This window comes from Lissotriton vulgaris, chromosome 4_1 (genome assembly GCF_964263255.1).
Source record: "Lissotriton vulgaris chromosome 4_1, aLisVul1.2, whole genome shotgun sequence".
Lineage (NCBI taxonomy): Eukaryota > Metazoa > Chordata > Amphibia > Caudata > Salamandridae > Lissotriton > Lissotriton vulgaris.
Genome location: NC_141691.1, coordinates 222,771,973 through 222,788,172, shown reverse-complemented (window position 1 = coordinate 222,788,172; position 16,200 = coordinate 222,771,973). Strand labels below are relative to the sequence as shown.

Here is a 16,200-nt window from a genome sequence, read left to right as displayed (position 1 = left end):
ACTGCACACATGCATACATGTATACATGCAATATGGCACTGTGAACAATGCGATTGCTCACTTAATAGTTTGCACTTAAATATATTTAAATCACTAGATGGGTATGCGTTAGCCCCAAGTGGGCCAACTTGTTATCTACCAGCTCAAATGTGATAAGTCCAGCACTGAATCAAGAGGACGCTGGGGACACGGAATCGTAAATGCAGGCTATAAGGCAAATGACTCACTGAACGAATGGCCTAGTCCGACTGCCTGAGAGTGAATTTATATAATAAAGCCTAGGCAGGATCTGTCATAATAGTATTGAAATGGCTGTTGGTTACCATAGTGGGTTACTGGTAGCGTGATGGCGGAGTGGTAACATCTGCCCCTGTGTGTATACCACCAGATGGCATATTGCCATAAGTGTTTGATTTTTGAGGGGGTAGGTGAAACAGTTTGTGCCCAGTTGGGGTTGGTGCAACGTTGGTGGGGGAGGGGGAATGTTGGGAGTTTATGTTTGAGCCGCAGTATAGTAACGCACATAGGAAATTCTCGGACTACTCATATTGGCTGGCATCGGTGGACGTGTCACACCTAGTATCCCTATATCATGGCACAGCAGTACGGACAATCTATTAGATTCTTAACATGGAACGTACGTGGCCTGAATAATCATCGCAAGGTCCACAATGTAATTGCTTATCTTAAACAACACTCAATAGACATAGCTCTGCTGCATGAAACTCACCTGCCCACGGACAGTACAATGTAAACCAATAGGGTGCTCCAGGGACAGGTCCACGCCTCAGGGTTTACTTCACATGCCAGAGGGGTGTTTGCATGGGTTTACCAGAAGACAGGATTCACACTTGATCCGGCAGCAACGGACACAGAAGGGAGGTTTACCATCTCCAGATGTGAGGGGAAGGTACTAGACTTACTGGTAATTAACGTGGATGGTCCTAATTACGACACTCCACACTTCTATCAATCAATGTTCACATCCCCAAGTATCAATGCTATGCTCCCTCTGTTTGTTGGAGGTGATTTTAACACTGGACCGCTCTGGCGGCCCCGAACATCGCACTTCAGCTTCAGCTGCACTTATTGCGGATACCGCAATACGGTTGAACATGGTAGATGTCTGGAGGGCCACTACCCGGAACAAGGGGGGTACATGCATTATTCTGCGCCATATGGTCTCCATACACGGATCAACTATTGGTTTTGTCAACAACACTGTATTCTGAAGTTACTGACTGTAGAGTACACCCAGGCACTCGGTCATATCATGCTCCAGTTCAATTGGTTTTGCGCAGCCCACAAAGGCGACCTGCCCTGTTCACGTGGAGGTTCCCACAATACTCGCTGCTAGATACGGCCTTTAAATCTGATATGGCAGATGTGGGATCTGTAGGGCAGTTCTCCACAGTCTGGGAAACTTTCAAGGTGTATATCAGAGGCATAGCTATATCTAAACATTCTGGGGTGCTGCGCTCAATTAGGACTAGGTTGGATCAGCTGGAGCAATGCCTAACTGAGGTGGAGGAGGCCTGATGTAGTGGTGAGGTAATGGAGGGAGATGGCTAGTTTCAAAAATTGCTGGTGGGATATTAGGAGGCTACTGATAGCGAAGTCCGACACATGGGGAAATATGCGGTAGCCAGAAGCTATGGGGAGAGAGAGCGACCGGGAGCCACGCTAGCAGCGCTGATGAGAAATAGGAGAGAGGTATCCACGATCAAGGCAATACGATTAGATGCTGGTTGATCCCGAAGGCATCGCTAATCAATTCCAACAGTACTACACAAACCTATACAGCTCCCGTTCGCAAGCAGATGACAATGCTAATCGGGACAACCTAGAGCATACCAAATTACCCCGGCTCTCTAATGAACACCATGAGTATTTGAGGCAACCCCTGGAGGCTTGGGAATTGCAAGAGGCACTACGCCATATGGGGTCCGGCAGCGCCCCGGGCCAGGACGGCTCGACAGTAGCTTTCTATAAAGAATTTAAGAATACCCTTATCCCGCATTAAGTAATGCTTTTCGAAGAGCTCTGTGAGTCAGGGGAATTACCTCCTTCCATGAGGGAGGCTATGACAGTTACTATACTTAAACTTGGCAAGTCTCCGGAGGAATGTTTCTCCTTCCGACCGCTATCACTGTTAAACGTTGACACTAAAATATACACCAAGGTACTGGCTAACCGTCTTGCCCACTTTGTACCGAGTCTGGCCAGCACAGAGCAAGTTGGGTTTGTTCCCGGGCGCAACCTGACGTTCAATCTGTGTGGGAAAGTGGCTCTGTATATACTGTTCCCAAATAGGTACAGTGTGCACAGAGTCCACAGACCCCAGAGGTTTGGCAGAGGCTAAAGTTAGATATAAACTTACTCTTTAAAGTGGTAGCTTGGTAGAGCAGTAAGGCAGTATAAGAGAACAGTTTAAAGCATTTGTTGTACACTCTCAGTCAGCAAATGGTCTCACACACAAGAACTGAACTCTAGGCCAATGGTTTTATATCAAAATATATAGTTGTTTTATTTTAGAACCAACAAGGTATCAAAATATACTTTTCTCAATATGAGTTACTTTAGTTAAATACTTTGCAAATAAGCAATAGACTTTTGGAAAGCAATAGTTACAGTTTGTTGCAATAAGTAACACAATTTCAAACCCAATAACACATTGAGCTCAATTGGAATTTCTAAAAGGAGTCAATAGATTACTACCAGGATTACTTTTCTAACTGCAGGACTGGATCCTAGATTCAGTCCTGAGACAGGTACTGTAAACAGTTTAGCAAAATCGGTTAAGTCACAGTAGTGATTTTTAAGTAATATTTTGGTATTTTAAAAGTTGACAGAAGAAATTTCACAAAAAAACAGTCAATGATTTCCTATGGAAGAAATTCACTTAGCAGGTAAGTGGGGTTATGGGTACCCTTTCTAACTAAGGAATGGATCCTACATCCAGGACTGGTACACCACCTGTAAACAGTTGAAGGATTGTGTTTTTGTTATAAAGGCAATTTTTAACAAAGTTTGCAAAAATGATACTTTGCAAATAAGCAATAGACTTTTGGAAGGCAATAGTTATAGTTTGTTGCAATAGGTAACACAATTTCAAACCCAATAACACATTGAGCTCAATGGGAATTTCTAAAAGGAGTCAAATGATTACTTCCAGGATTACTTTTCTAACTGCAGGACTGGATCCTAGATTCAGTCCTGAGACAGGTACTGTAAACAGTTGAGCAAAATCGGTTAAGTCACAGTAGTGATTTTTAAGTAATATTCTAGTATTTTAAAAGTTGACACAGAAGAAATTTCACAAAAAAACAGTCAATGATTTCCTATGGAAGAAATTCACTTAGCAGGTAAGTGAGGTTATGGGTACTCTTTCTAACTCAGGGATGGATCCTAGATCCAGGACTGGTACACCACCTGTAAACAGTTGGAGGATTGTGTTTTTGTTATAAAGGCGATTTTTAACAAAGTTTGCAAAAATGACACTTAGAAAATTTTTCAACAAAAACCAGGCAATGTTATTCTATGGAAGGAATTTCAGACTGCAGGTAAAGTAGGTTTGCGTTACTTTAGTAATCCAGTGCTGGGCTCCTAGGTCCAGCACTGGAACATCTATCTTAAACAGGTAAGTAATTACGTTTTTTTAGTTCGGACGATTTTGAAGGAATATTTGTACTTTGCAAAAATCGACACTTTAAAGAAATTTCACAGAAAAGAAAATTGAGTTAGCGGTAAGTATGGTTGTAATTACTTTTCAAAGTCAGTGCTGGGCACCAAGGGTCAGTGCTGGGCACCAAGATCCAGCTCTGGGGTGTCTCCGGATAGCAGGTGAGTAAGTCGGAATTAGTTGTTCGGTTGATTTTCAACTAATATTTTAAAGTTTCAAAACTCCACACTTAAAAGAATTTTCAAGTGAAACCAGTCCATGTTACCCTTTGGAAGAAAAGTGAGTTATCAGCTTTTGGGTATGTACTCGACTGGCAGAGTTAAGGTTCTGGGCATAGACTCAGGGGTCTCCTAGGGCCAGGTAAGTACAGTTGTTACACCCTCAGCGGCACAGGGGCAGCCGGGTGCAGAGGTAGTTAGGCCCAATGTTATCCTATGTAAGGCAGGGGACCTTGGTTGGTGACTGCTGGCTAGCAGGCCACACGGCTGTGGGAGCTTGGCTTCTAGTCACTTACTCAGGGCAAGTGTGGAAGTGATGTAGGATAGAGGTTGCACTCCCAGGGGCACTCGGGCGGCTGGGTTCAGGGTGCTTTTGAGCCGCCAGGCGCTCAATGTTATTCAACGGAGATCTTGGAAAGTGAACAAAGGCTGCAGGCTCGGGGACGGAGATTCTTCAGGTGCGACCACCACTTTGAGAGGTAAGTTGGGAAGCTGGAGGAGGTGTGGACACAGAGGAGTTGGGCACAGGAGGCCGAGGGGCACCGGGTGCAGGGGTGTCTTTTGGCGTCAGGAAATCTTACTCTCAGCTGGTCGGGTGGGGGGGGGGCTGGTTCTGAGGCTGCAGGCGTCGTCTGGTTCATTGAGGGGGGTCTTTGGGCACTGGACTTTGGGCCCCAGTCGCCGGGGGGACGACCTCGTGGTCTTGATTCACTCCAGCACAGGCCAGGCTTGGCGGGTGCAGATTGTGCAGGGTTCGCAGTTCCAGGCTGATGCCAGGGCTTGTTACTTGCTGCGAGCAGTAACACTGCTCGTGGGAGACCCAGGTAGTCAGAGTCACAAGGCAGTCAGGTCATCCAGGGTTTTTGAGGTTGCTGACCACTGGAGTTGCTGGGGTTTAGCAGGAGCAGGTTCGAGGGTTGACAGACCGGTAGGACTGGGGGCAAATCAGTTGGTGTCTTCCTCTTTTTAGCAGCTGCACAATAGGTCTTCCTGTTCCTTGTTCTTTTTAGTTTTGGAATCTGGATCCAAGGAAGGAAGGTTCAGGGTGCCCTTAAATACTATATTTAGGGGCATTACAGGTAGGGTGAGGGCAGGGACCAATAGGTCCCTGTCCTGGAGTGGGTACACCCCCTAACCTGCTCCTCTCCTATGGGAGGGGGGCAGAAGCCTAGCTGTGAGTGGGTAGGGCTCCCCATCCTCAAGATGGCGGTAGCCCGGAGTCGTGATTTACCTCGCCTCTCCCACCTAAGGGGTGGAGTTGGCACAGGCTGGCATACCCCCTTTCCTGACGTAGGTTTTCCCGCCAGTCTTCCCGCCAGAGTGGGGGTCAGAACTGGTGGGGGCCAGTTGCTGAGTACAGCAAGTGGTCTGGAGAAGCTCACAAAGGTGAAATGCCTTTGGAGCTACCCCTGCCCATCCTGCGGGAGGAGGCTTGGCTCCTCGTCCCAGGATTTGCATTGCTGCAGGCCCAGGAAAGCGGGGGCTCTCCACCCAGGGGTCCAGCAACATATCTGCTGTGTGGCAGCTTAGGCAGCCTCTCAGACAAGACGTGGATTGTAGGTTAGGTGCTCTCTGTACTGCATTTTACATTAAATTCCACACTGGCATCAGCGTGGGTTTAATGTGCTGAGAAGTTTGATATCAAACTTTTCAGTGTAGCCATTATGGTGCTGTGGGGTTCGTAATGACAACCTCCCAGCACCATATACTCTTAATGGCATCACTGCACTTACAGTGCCCAGGAATGGCACTGGGTACTGTAGGGGCACAGGGCTCATGCACCAGTGCCCTCACCTCTGGCATAGGGCACCCAGCTAGAGGGGTGGCTGATGTATGCCAGGGCAGTGGGTTTGTGGGCATGGCACACAGGGGTGTGTGCTATGTCAACTCTTAGTTTAGTTCTGGACTAGGACACTCAACCTGCAAAGGCAGTGTGTGTGTTTCAAGGTACAGGGCCCCTAAGGGTGGCACAATAAGTGCTGCAGCCCTTAGGGGTCTTCTCTGGTCACAATGGCTGGGAAACCTAGGGTACCATTTACCAGGGGCTGACATGTGGCCAGAGATGCTCCGTTCTGAATTGTGATCTATATATTTTGGCCCTTCGTTGCTCCGTTTACTTTGGATTTCACAAATTAATTTCATTTTGTCGAACACAGGAACTTGACACTGATTCTGTGTCATGATGGGTTTTTGACTTGAATAATAGTGACTCAACCGTGAGTGTGTCTTAAATTTACTTTTTTCCACTCTGGGTGTTCATAGTTCGGTAACCACCGACCTTTATTTTGATGGAGCTCTGTCTTTTTTGTACATATATCCAGATAGACGTATCTGTCCTCCATAGACCCCATATCGGCCTGATTTTGCTCACTGATTATCTGTCAGGTGGGTAGTAGAGTGGTGGTAGTGGCTGTCCCCTTTCTCCCAGTAATATTTGCCGCAAGCTGGCTTCACAATATTTTTTTTCTTTCTCTTCAATTTTCCCACACAGTGTTACAATTCCACGGTTGAATTCAGATTGACAAACACAGTCATCTTTACGTTTCTTGCCATTGGACTTGTAATTATCAGTGCGTTTCATCAGGTATTGCCTACTACTAATTTTGGTATGCCCCACCTGTCTTTAATTTGGACTACATTTTTAATAGTCTTCCCTTCCTCCCCTTTATAGTTGAGTACCTCGCATCTTTTTCGTATTTGCGATTATTTCTTCGCCTTCCCAGACCTAGACCGGGTTGGAATTATCACCGGTTTAGGGGTAAGTCCGCGGAGCGGGATTAACCAATCGCAGTGTTTTTTGCTCCGGTTATTTAGAATTTTATCACTAATTAATCTCTACTTTCATTTTACTTCTTCTTTTTTTTATAGATTACCCTTTCCATCTATTACGACTTGGGTATGTGCTTTGCATGCCACTTTCCCAGTATTTAATATTGGTCACTTTTTACTTTTTTTTCATTATGGTAGCACTTGTGTGTGTGGGTGTAATAGTATCTTGATGTCCTTTACACTCTCTTTATACACAAGGGCTCTTCTAGACTGTATTTGTTTTCAGCAATACTCATGGAATTCTTGTTTTGCTTTTAATTCTGATCCCTTGTGTGCTCCTTGTGTACGAATCACCCATTAATGTTGTCATTCACTTGAGCACTGGTGTCGCACCATTCCTATCTGGGGATACAGCATCTCCAAATGTAGGCTTAGCAGTTCCCATTGCATGAACTACCTTTCATGTTTTTCCCTGATGCTGAATCTTGCTTTTTTGCAGCCGTTTATTATGTTATGTTGCGGCATCAATATTGTGTACGTGTGGTTTAGTGAGTGAGCTTCTTTTATTCCTATTCCAGCCCTGAAGGGTCAGAGTTGACTGTACTCTGACAAAACACGCCTCGGCTGGTCTATATGCAAACAAGCATTAAAAGCAACAAGAAAAGACGTGGCGATTTCCTTCTATTTTGTACATAATATGAACATTCCCTGTTTTTGATCTTATTTGTGCATTGGTCCTCGGCTAATATTGTATGGGTTTGGAGTTCAAAACACTAGTTTAGGGGTTATTAGGGTCACCCCTTTCCTGTTCGCACCATTATACCTAGTTTTATGTCGACTTGACAACCGTTCATCTTACTGAGCGCAATTGTTCCCTTTATACTACTTTTGTGGATACTGCATTAATTTAATTAATCCTAATGACATTTACTCTACGCCACCCCCACCCCACACAGTTGGGGTTGTGTCCGTGGCCAGGGGATCTTGTTTGGTATAGCCCCCAGAGGTTTTTGAGCTGACTTCGTGGTGGGACAGGGGGTGGGGGTAGTAGCTCGCTATACAGTTCAGTCTGAGTGTTGCAGTACAACATGTCTTGTAACCACTCCTGTATGGTGGGCGGTGGACTTCGTGCCAAGCGCATTGCTAATCTGCGCTTTGCGATTAAGATACCCATTTCGATCAATCTTCGAATCCCTTTCTTTAATTTTTGGGTACAACCCAACAATGCTATTAGCGGATCAGGAAGGAGAGTGGTCTCAGTGACTGAGACCACTCTGCCGGGCTCGCACTCAGCCATGTCGCGCACCCCATATCGAAATAAGCGCTCTGGAGTGTAAGAAACTCTCTGCAAATGTTTAAAATTAAGTAGTCCGTGTCGACCATTTGGGGACACCTTACGGGTCATCTCACAGCTATACCTTCAAATGTCATCATCTATATTCAGGCCTTGGTCCCTTTGCCACTCTAGTCTGGAATGTGTATAAAAATTGGCGCAATGGTCTTGGGCAGTGCTATAAAAATTAGACACCAACTCAGAGGGGGGTTTCGGCTTTTAGCACAAATGTGAATGGGGTGATCTCAAGGGGTTCAGCCATGCCCTCTCCCACTATCTCACGCAGAGCATGCCTCACTCTATGATAATGAAACTGGACTAATGGGGTGACCGTCGCGCCCCTGTTACTATCTCATCCCACGTACGAGCTTTCCCCGCAGTGAAAAGATCGCCTGCCACAGAGACACCCAGTGACGGCAAATCCTTAAGTGCAGCGTGATCTTTGTGCATAGGGAGCCAAACTCACCATTCCAGAGGGGCCAATGGAGTGTATAAAATATTTCAATCTTGCCTTTTAATCAGATCACGCCATGCATGAACTGTCAAATTTATGGACTCTCGGATGCCTGTGCGTCGATCAAGAGAACCGAATATAGTAGTGGGAAGAGCAAGAAGGGCGACCGCCACCCTCTCGATGTGTAAATGTGGAGGGTCAAACGCATGCGAGCACTGCACAACTCGGTAGTACAAGTCTATTTCGGGGTCTCCCAAGGCCCCCCAAATATTAGGGTAGTGTAAGGACTTTCCACTGCACTCTCTGCTGCTTCCCGGCCCACGACAAATTGATCAAAATAGAAGTAATGTTTTTTTTAAAAAATGCGATGGAAGAACCAAAGGAATATTTTAAAAATAGAAACCGCTGCAATATTACCATTTTTATCATCGAAATCCGCCCGAGGAGTGAGATAGGCAGACGCTTCCATCTTACGACGTCCTCTTCAAGTTTAGTGATTGCCCTACCATAATTTTCTTTAAAATGTATGTCTGGGTCAGTGTGTTTTTGTACACTCAAGTAGCGAACCGGCCCGTGGTACGGGTTAAAGGAATATCTAGCTCAACAGGAGAAGTGGATGGTGTTAACGGGAAAATCATAGACCTAGTCCAGTTGATTTGTAGACCAGAAAGTACCCCAAAACGAACCACTTAACTGAGCACTGGGGACAAGTTAACCTCTAGATTCCAGACATAGAGTAACGTGTCATCCGCATATGTCAACACAATTAAGTGGTAGTCTGTAAATCAGAGACTATAGAATCCGTGATATTACCGGAGAGCACAGGCGAGGGGCTCTGCAACTATGGCAGAGATTTTTACTGGGGCAGCGACCATATCCCCTACACGTATTTGTGCTGTTGGAGAGTTACACAGCACTTCTAATAATTTCAGGAAAACCTCACCAACTCCCATTCTCTTCAGCACTCCCCGCATAAACGGCCATTCCACCGAGTCAGATGCTTTATCAGCGTCTAGAAAATACTGCAGCAGCTTTAACCTCGGGGTTAAGATGCTGTAATACTCCAAAAAAAGTGCACAGATTGTAAGGAAGTGGGTTTCTGTTGCAGTAACCCCCCCCCCCCACTTTTTGCCTGATACCCGATGCACTTTTCCTTGGTGTGTCCTGGGTCCCTGCCAATGAGGTACCCAGGGCCTGTGTCCCTTCTCTAAAAACTGTAGTAAAGCCTAAACCAAATTGGCATCTCTGGCCACACATGTCAGCCCCTGGTAAATGGTACCCTAGGTTTCCCAGCCATTGTGACCAGAGAAGACCCCTAAGGGCTGCAGCACTTATTGTGCCACCCTTAGGGGCCCTGTACCTTGAAACACACACACTGCCTTTGCAGGCTGAGTGTCCTGGTGCAGAACTAAACTAAGAGTCGACATGGCACACATCCCTGTGTGCCATGCCCACAAACCCACTGCCCTGGCATACATCAGCCACCCCTCTAGCTGGGTGCCCTATGCCAGAGGTGTGGGCACAGGCGCATGAGCCCTGTGCCCCTACAGTACCCAGTGCCATTCCTGGGCACTGTAAGTGCAGTGATGCCATTAAGAGTATATGGTGCTGGGAGGTTGTCATTACGAACCCCACAGCACCATAATGGCTACACTGAAAAGTTTGATATCAAACTAACGCCTCGGCTGGTCTATATGCAAACAAGCATTAAAAGCAATAAGAAAAGACGTGGCGATATAATTCTATTTTGTACATAATATGAACATACCCTGTTTTTGATCTTATGTGTGCACAGGTCCTTGGCTATAATTAAATGAATGAAGACGTTTTTCGTCAAGCTGAGTAGTAAGTCTATTGTTTGCACTGTAACATAGAGGTAAGGGAATGTCCCTGTTGTGATCACCTAACATTACCACTACGGCTATTGTTTGGGTAGTCTTTGATTACATATATATGCATGTTGAGGCTCCAAGATCACCTATTGTGTAATAAGACAAGCGTGTATCATAACCTGCAGAAGTGTAACGTGGTTTCTACTTGCTGTATACCCTAATACGTTTTTTTACATTTTTTTTTTAAAACACAAAATTTCTGACCCCCAAGGGCGAGGGCCTTTGCGCTCAGGATGTCAGAAAGAAAGCCTGCTCAGGAAGAGGGTGTTCACATCCCTTTCCATAGGATGACCTGCTAATTAGCATTACAAGGCAGGGGAGCCTCAAAGAAGCCACTCCTTTGAAATAGGAGTCTGGCTTCCCTCACCGGAAAGGAAGCCCACCACCTTTGTCCAGAACGCTTTGACACCTGGACAGGCAGGAAAATTAGCTAGTCAGGAAGGTGTGCCCACCCCCCAGGCTAGTACCACCCCTAAGGTGGGTTACCTGAAGTGGACACAACTTTTCAGAGTTTCCCATCTTGATTATGGCAAACTTAGGGATTCTGGGACAGTGTTATGCCCACTTCCCACAGGAAGTGATCATATACGAGGGGTGTAGCCCATTGGCTATGACTCCTCACTCCCCTTAAAGCCCCTGAATTGAGTATTTGGGGTGGAGGGGCTGATATCAGATATTTAGATTTCATTGGACACAAAAGAAGGAATGGAAGCAGAAGACTGCTGAATAGAGAACCAAGGAGCATTGCTGACTTGGCGCCAACCCCGCCCGCCTGTCTGCTTTGCTCGACCTTCATGTAGCAACTGATTCGTCCTCCTACTGTGCAGACCTCAGGAAACCCAGAGGGCTGCCACTGCTTCACAAATTGCCAAAGGAACTCCCTTGGCGTAGAGGAGCCACTCGCTTGCAGCCACAGGCACCAAAAAAAGCAAGACCCCGTACACAGACCTGCCGTCTAAGGAGTCTGACGCAGCAGCTGCCCAGGAAGAGGTAGCAGTGCTCCTACAGGTCAGATCAGTCTAAGTGTGGAGATGCGAGGACCGATCGTAGCCGCACAGTACCAATCCATGGGGTACTGAACCCCTTACGGCAGCCAAGGCTTATTGTGCCCAGACTGGACACCGACACCAAGGAAGACCAACCTGCACATCAGGGGACTTCAGGGACAGCAGGACCCACTTTGTGAGTGGCCCAGTTGTCTTGCTTGCCCATCCCACAAAAAAAGACAAAAAAGTGAGTCTGACTGCTGCCACCCAACATCTCAAAGCATCTATGCATGCCCCGTGCTCCAGAGCCAGAGTCCAAAGGAGGTGATGGTGACAACAGGGTCCAAATTGGGACTGTATTGTTATCCTATAGAAGGAAGAACAAGTTCTGCAAACAGGTACAATACATGGACTTACAGGACAAATATCCCGGAGGTAAGAGAAGTGTTGGGCAAGGTCCAAGGCAGCACATGCAGTACACCACCAGCGGCATGCAAGCAGCTGGGTGCAAATCAGTGTCGGGAGCCCAATAGGTTTCAATGGGGATCGGTCTCTGTAAAAAGAGGGTGCAGGTTCTGCCTAGGAAGCCAGTCAGGTTGAACCAAGAGGGGGGTTCAAGGCTTGCAATGCTCGGGGACATAGGGACAAATTGGGTTCTCTTCTCCACGGCCGGGAGCGATGGACGCAGCAGTGTCTTTAGGCATCAGATTTCTCTTACAGGGAGCAGTCACTGTTGAGGAGGCCTATGTGCAAAAGTTGCAGACGACATCAGCAGTCTGCGAGGGGCGTGACCACAATGGACTCTAGCTCTGGAGGGCTGGGGAACCTTGTAGGCACCGGTGGTCCACTTCAACTTGGACTGGAGGCAACGGGTGCAGTTGTGGCTTCTGGTGTCGGGCTTAGGCGTTACGGAGGCCTCTGAATCTTCTCCTTTGGAGTTCTTTGGAACAGGTCTGCTATTCACAGGAGGTCTTTTTTCTAAGGCAGGCAGTGCTCCCAAGTTTCCAGGGTCCCAAATGCAGAACAAGTCGATTTTGGCACAATTTTCGACAAGGGATGCAGACAGGCCGGCAGGATCGGTACCAGGTCAGCTGCTTCTTCTCTTCTCTGCTTGTGCAGCTCTTCAATGTCCTCTCTCTACTTAGGTCATCAGGATCTGCTTCTCTGGTAGTAGAGACTCCCAAAAATACAGAATTTAAGGGTTTTAGGGTCGTGTAGGGTAGTAGCGAATGAGCTACTGACCCTTGGGATCACTACGCCCCCTATATGACCACTTAGGAATTCTGGAACAGGGCTATACCCACTTCCCAAGTAGGCCATCTCAAAGATGATTACTTCTAAAAAATCGTTTCCACCTCACAGTAACCCACCTTAGGGGTGTTACTAGTCTGGAGGTGGCACGCCTACCCGACTAGCGAATTTTCCCACCTGTCCAGGTGCCACGAGAGCTCTGGACAGAGGGTGCAGCTTAATCTCCTCTGAGTGGAGCCAGATTTGCATTCCAAAAGCAGCAGCTTCTTTGATCCTTGGCAGCCCAAGGATGATAATGAGCAGGTCACCCTGTGGGAGGGGTGTAACACCCCCTTCAAGTCAAGTAAAGTTGGTGTCAGGAAAAGTCCTAAAATGGTTCACCAACTAACTATCTGACTGCACAACAGCTGTCCAAATTGGTAAAAACATAGCAAATACACAGCCTGTCAAGATGGGTGTCCTGCAGGGCTCCATTTTAAGCCCCACGCTTTTTAATGTCTATATGACACCTTTGGCCAGAGTGATTAGAGCCTTCGGCTTTGAGGTTTTATTCTACGTGCAGACGATAACCAAATCCGAATCACTCGAGGGCCGACCCTAATGAGACAAAACTGTGTTTCAAAAACTGCATGATCGAGGTTGAGAATTGGATGGGTACCAACCATCTGCAGCTCAATGGCAGTAAAACCGAGATCATGCTTTTTGGCAAAGCTGCCGAACATTGGACTCAAGACTGGTGGCCAGCAGATCTTGGTAACGGTCCAACCCCCAAGGAATCAGTGTGGAACCTGGGTTTTCACATGGACAACAAACTATCCATGAAGAAACAAACAAACCATATTGTAGGCACCGGCTTTGGACTTAGGCGCAGCCTGCGCAAAGTGTTTAAGTGGATTCCCGCAGAGGCACGTAAACCTTTAGTCCAGGGTCTAATTATAAAAAGACTAGACTACGGGAATGCGCTCTTACTAGCTATAAATGAGCACCACTTGAAAAGACTACAGGTTCTCCAGAACACTGTAGCGCGGTTGGTTTTGAACCTTCCCCGTAGGTCTCCTTCTGCCCCATGCCTGAAGAGCCTTCATTGGCTCCCTGTTAAAAAGCGAATCCTGTTTAAAACATTATGTCTAGTCCATAAACCTATGTATGGAAATGACCTAAAATATTGTTCCCATAAGCTTACATGGTATGCACCCAGAGGACAACTCAGATCCAGTGCCGAGTCTCTGCTCACTCCTCTTAGAATACAAACCTCCAGAAATGGTGGTCGGGCTTTTTCCATCCTTGCCCCCACCTTCTGTAATAAAATGCCTCTTAATCTGCGCGCTACTTCAGAGCACAGTTGCTTCCGTAAGAAGCTGAAGACATGGCTTTTTGCAAACTAAGCTGTCTACTTCTCGTCAGAGCTGTCTGCAAGCGCCATGAGACTCTTTGGATGTGATATGTGCGCGTTACAAATGCCTTTGACTTGACTAATAAATGCTTAGCACTACCCTCTGATGTGGCTAACTGCTCGCCCACACTACCACAAAAGAGAGCATTTGGGGTGTCATTTCTGCCTCTGTAATTCTTTCGGGGTTTGTCTAGACCCTTTGCACTATATTCCTCTTGTTGAAGCCAGCGTCCAACAAATACCTTAAGCAATTAGAACGTTACCTTCAGTTTCAAATTGTTTATGTGGGGGGCTCTGTCTTACAAAAAACAGAAGTAATTTGCTGAGCAAAAAGTAGCCCTCTTTATCCACATTAACCTTCCCCCCAGGCACTCAGAAGACTTGCATGTCATGGACACATCGGGTGAAGAAAAGGGAACAGTACACACTATTTGTCAAAAACACAAACCGGTTGATTCTCAAATCGAAGAGAAAACAGCACCATGGCCTTCAAGAATCCCTCTCTTAGTCATAACATAAGGCTAGATAAAACTGGGTGGGATGTATGTGACAGCATAAGGTTAAGTGAGACAGTCTTTAGTGTCTGTAGTGGTGGAGGCAAGAGCTGAAATGCTGATCTATGTATTGCAAACATACATACACTATCGGGAAGGTTTTCTATCTTTAATATTATATTCTTTGGGTGCCCTTTTCAGTGCATGCTCGGACATAGCCCTAAAGCAAATTCCTGGGAAATGAATAGATGACCAAAGTTGAGGATCTAGGTTGCCTAACTCTTTGCATATTCGATTGGGAGTCAGTAGGAAGCGGATGATGGCAAAGCACAAACCCATCAAAGGAAATTTTCTTGTGTCATGTGTGTTATATCCTGACAATACCATTACGATATTGAAAGGAAGGCTAGAGGATTAGACCAAGAGCCTTTGGCCATTAAATAACAGATCTTCCATATCAGTAGTAGTATTAGTCAGAAAGGAAAAGATCAGCCTAGGGTACTTGTGCAAATCAAACACAGCCATGCCCCTTAAACCAGTATCTTACCAATTGCACTGCTTCAGTACTATCTCTGGTCATCCTGATACCAGCATGGAACTGCTGGGCGATTACGCAAGAAAATCTTTCATTAGCATATTTGGCAGCTTGAAAGAAAAGAATATGCATTGGCCTACAGAAAGGAACAGGCCACTTCTACATTGAGGTTGTCAAGCAAACTGTATTATTTCAATTCCTTTTTTAAGTCATGGCCGCTGCTGAACAGGAACAGGCCATGCAAAATAAGTCAAACAAATAGACTGACAAATGGGACAGAAGGATTGTTGCCAACTGTATTACCCCTTTTCAATGGAGAAGCAGGGATTGTCTCAAAATTGCCTAGCCAAATTGGAGGAATTTTGCATGCACATGCTAGGGATAACAGTGACTCTATATGCTTTCTGCTTCGGGGAGCACACAGAATTTTTGAGTCTGAGATAGACCAGAATCATCCACCTGCAATGGTAACATGTACTCTGTGTATTAGGTTTCCCACTTAAGCACTCTTTAGCTCTATTTTGGGGGCAAGGAGATGGAGAGGAAGTAAAGCATGTGTGGAAGGGTTTGAGAGCAGGGAGAACAGGTAGCAGTGGGTACGCACCGCATGAGACAATGGCTGAAGCAATATTTCTGGACCAACTGCAGTGTGCTAAGCCTTCCCAGCACCGTACACAGCACCCAACACTAGACCGTGGATGAATATCAGCACAGAGCCCCATGTTGGGCCTTGACAAAACCTCACTAGTGACAACAATAGAGTAGCCAGCAAGGCAGCTGTTGATTGTCCAAGCCTTGGAGAAGATATGTCCACAAAGAACTGATAACAAAAATTAGATCCTGTGAAAAGCATATCTACTTACCTGATGTTTTCTTTGGGCGGAGTAGTTAGAAGCAAAGGAAGGTGCCACTGATTCAGAAACAAAAATACTAAAAATACAATCTGTCGTGAAAGTAAAAGGTTATGACTTAAATTACTTGGATTAAATTATAAATGCTACTTACTCCAAAGGCTTATCCTCTTGAGACTGGTGTATGATTGGTGCTTCCGGTCCAACAACGTCTTCTACTTCCGTATTAATTCCTGCAGCAAAAAAAAATACTATACCAATCATATCTTGAACATTCGAAATGCACTTTTTTGCAACATTAAACTGCGGTGTGGGATCACAAGCTAAGTGATTAGATAGTCG

The 16,200-nt window shown here is 46.1% G+C and overlaps 1 protein-coding gene across 1 annotated transcript in view; it reads right to left on the bottom strand.

Moving 5' to 3' along the window:
• NKAP (NFKB activating protein) overlaps window positions 1–16,200 on the bottom strand; it is a 237,436-nt gene that overhangs the window by 29,219 nt on the left and 192,017 nt on the right. The window contains exon 7 of the mRNA XM_086918538.1: window positions 16,013–16,091. Within this exon, the coding sequence (XP_086774664.1) occupies window positions 16,013–16,091 (79 nt within the window). The remainder of the gene's footprint in view (window positions 1–16,012; window positions 16,092–16,200) is intronic.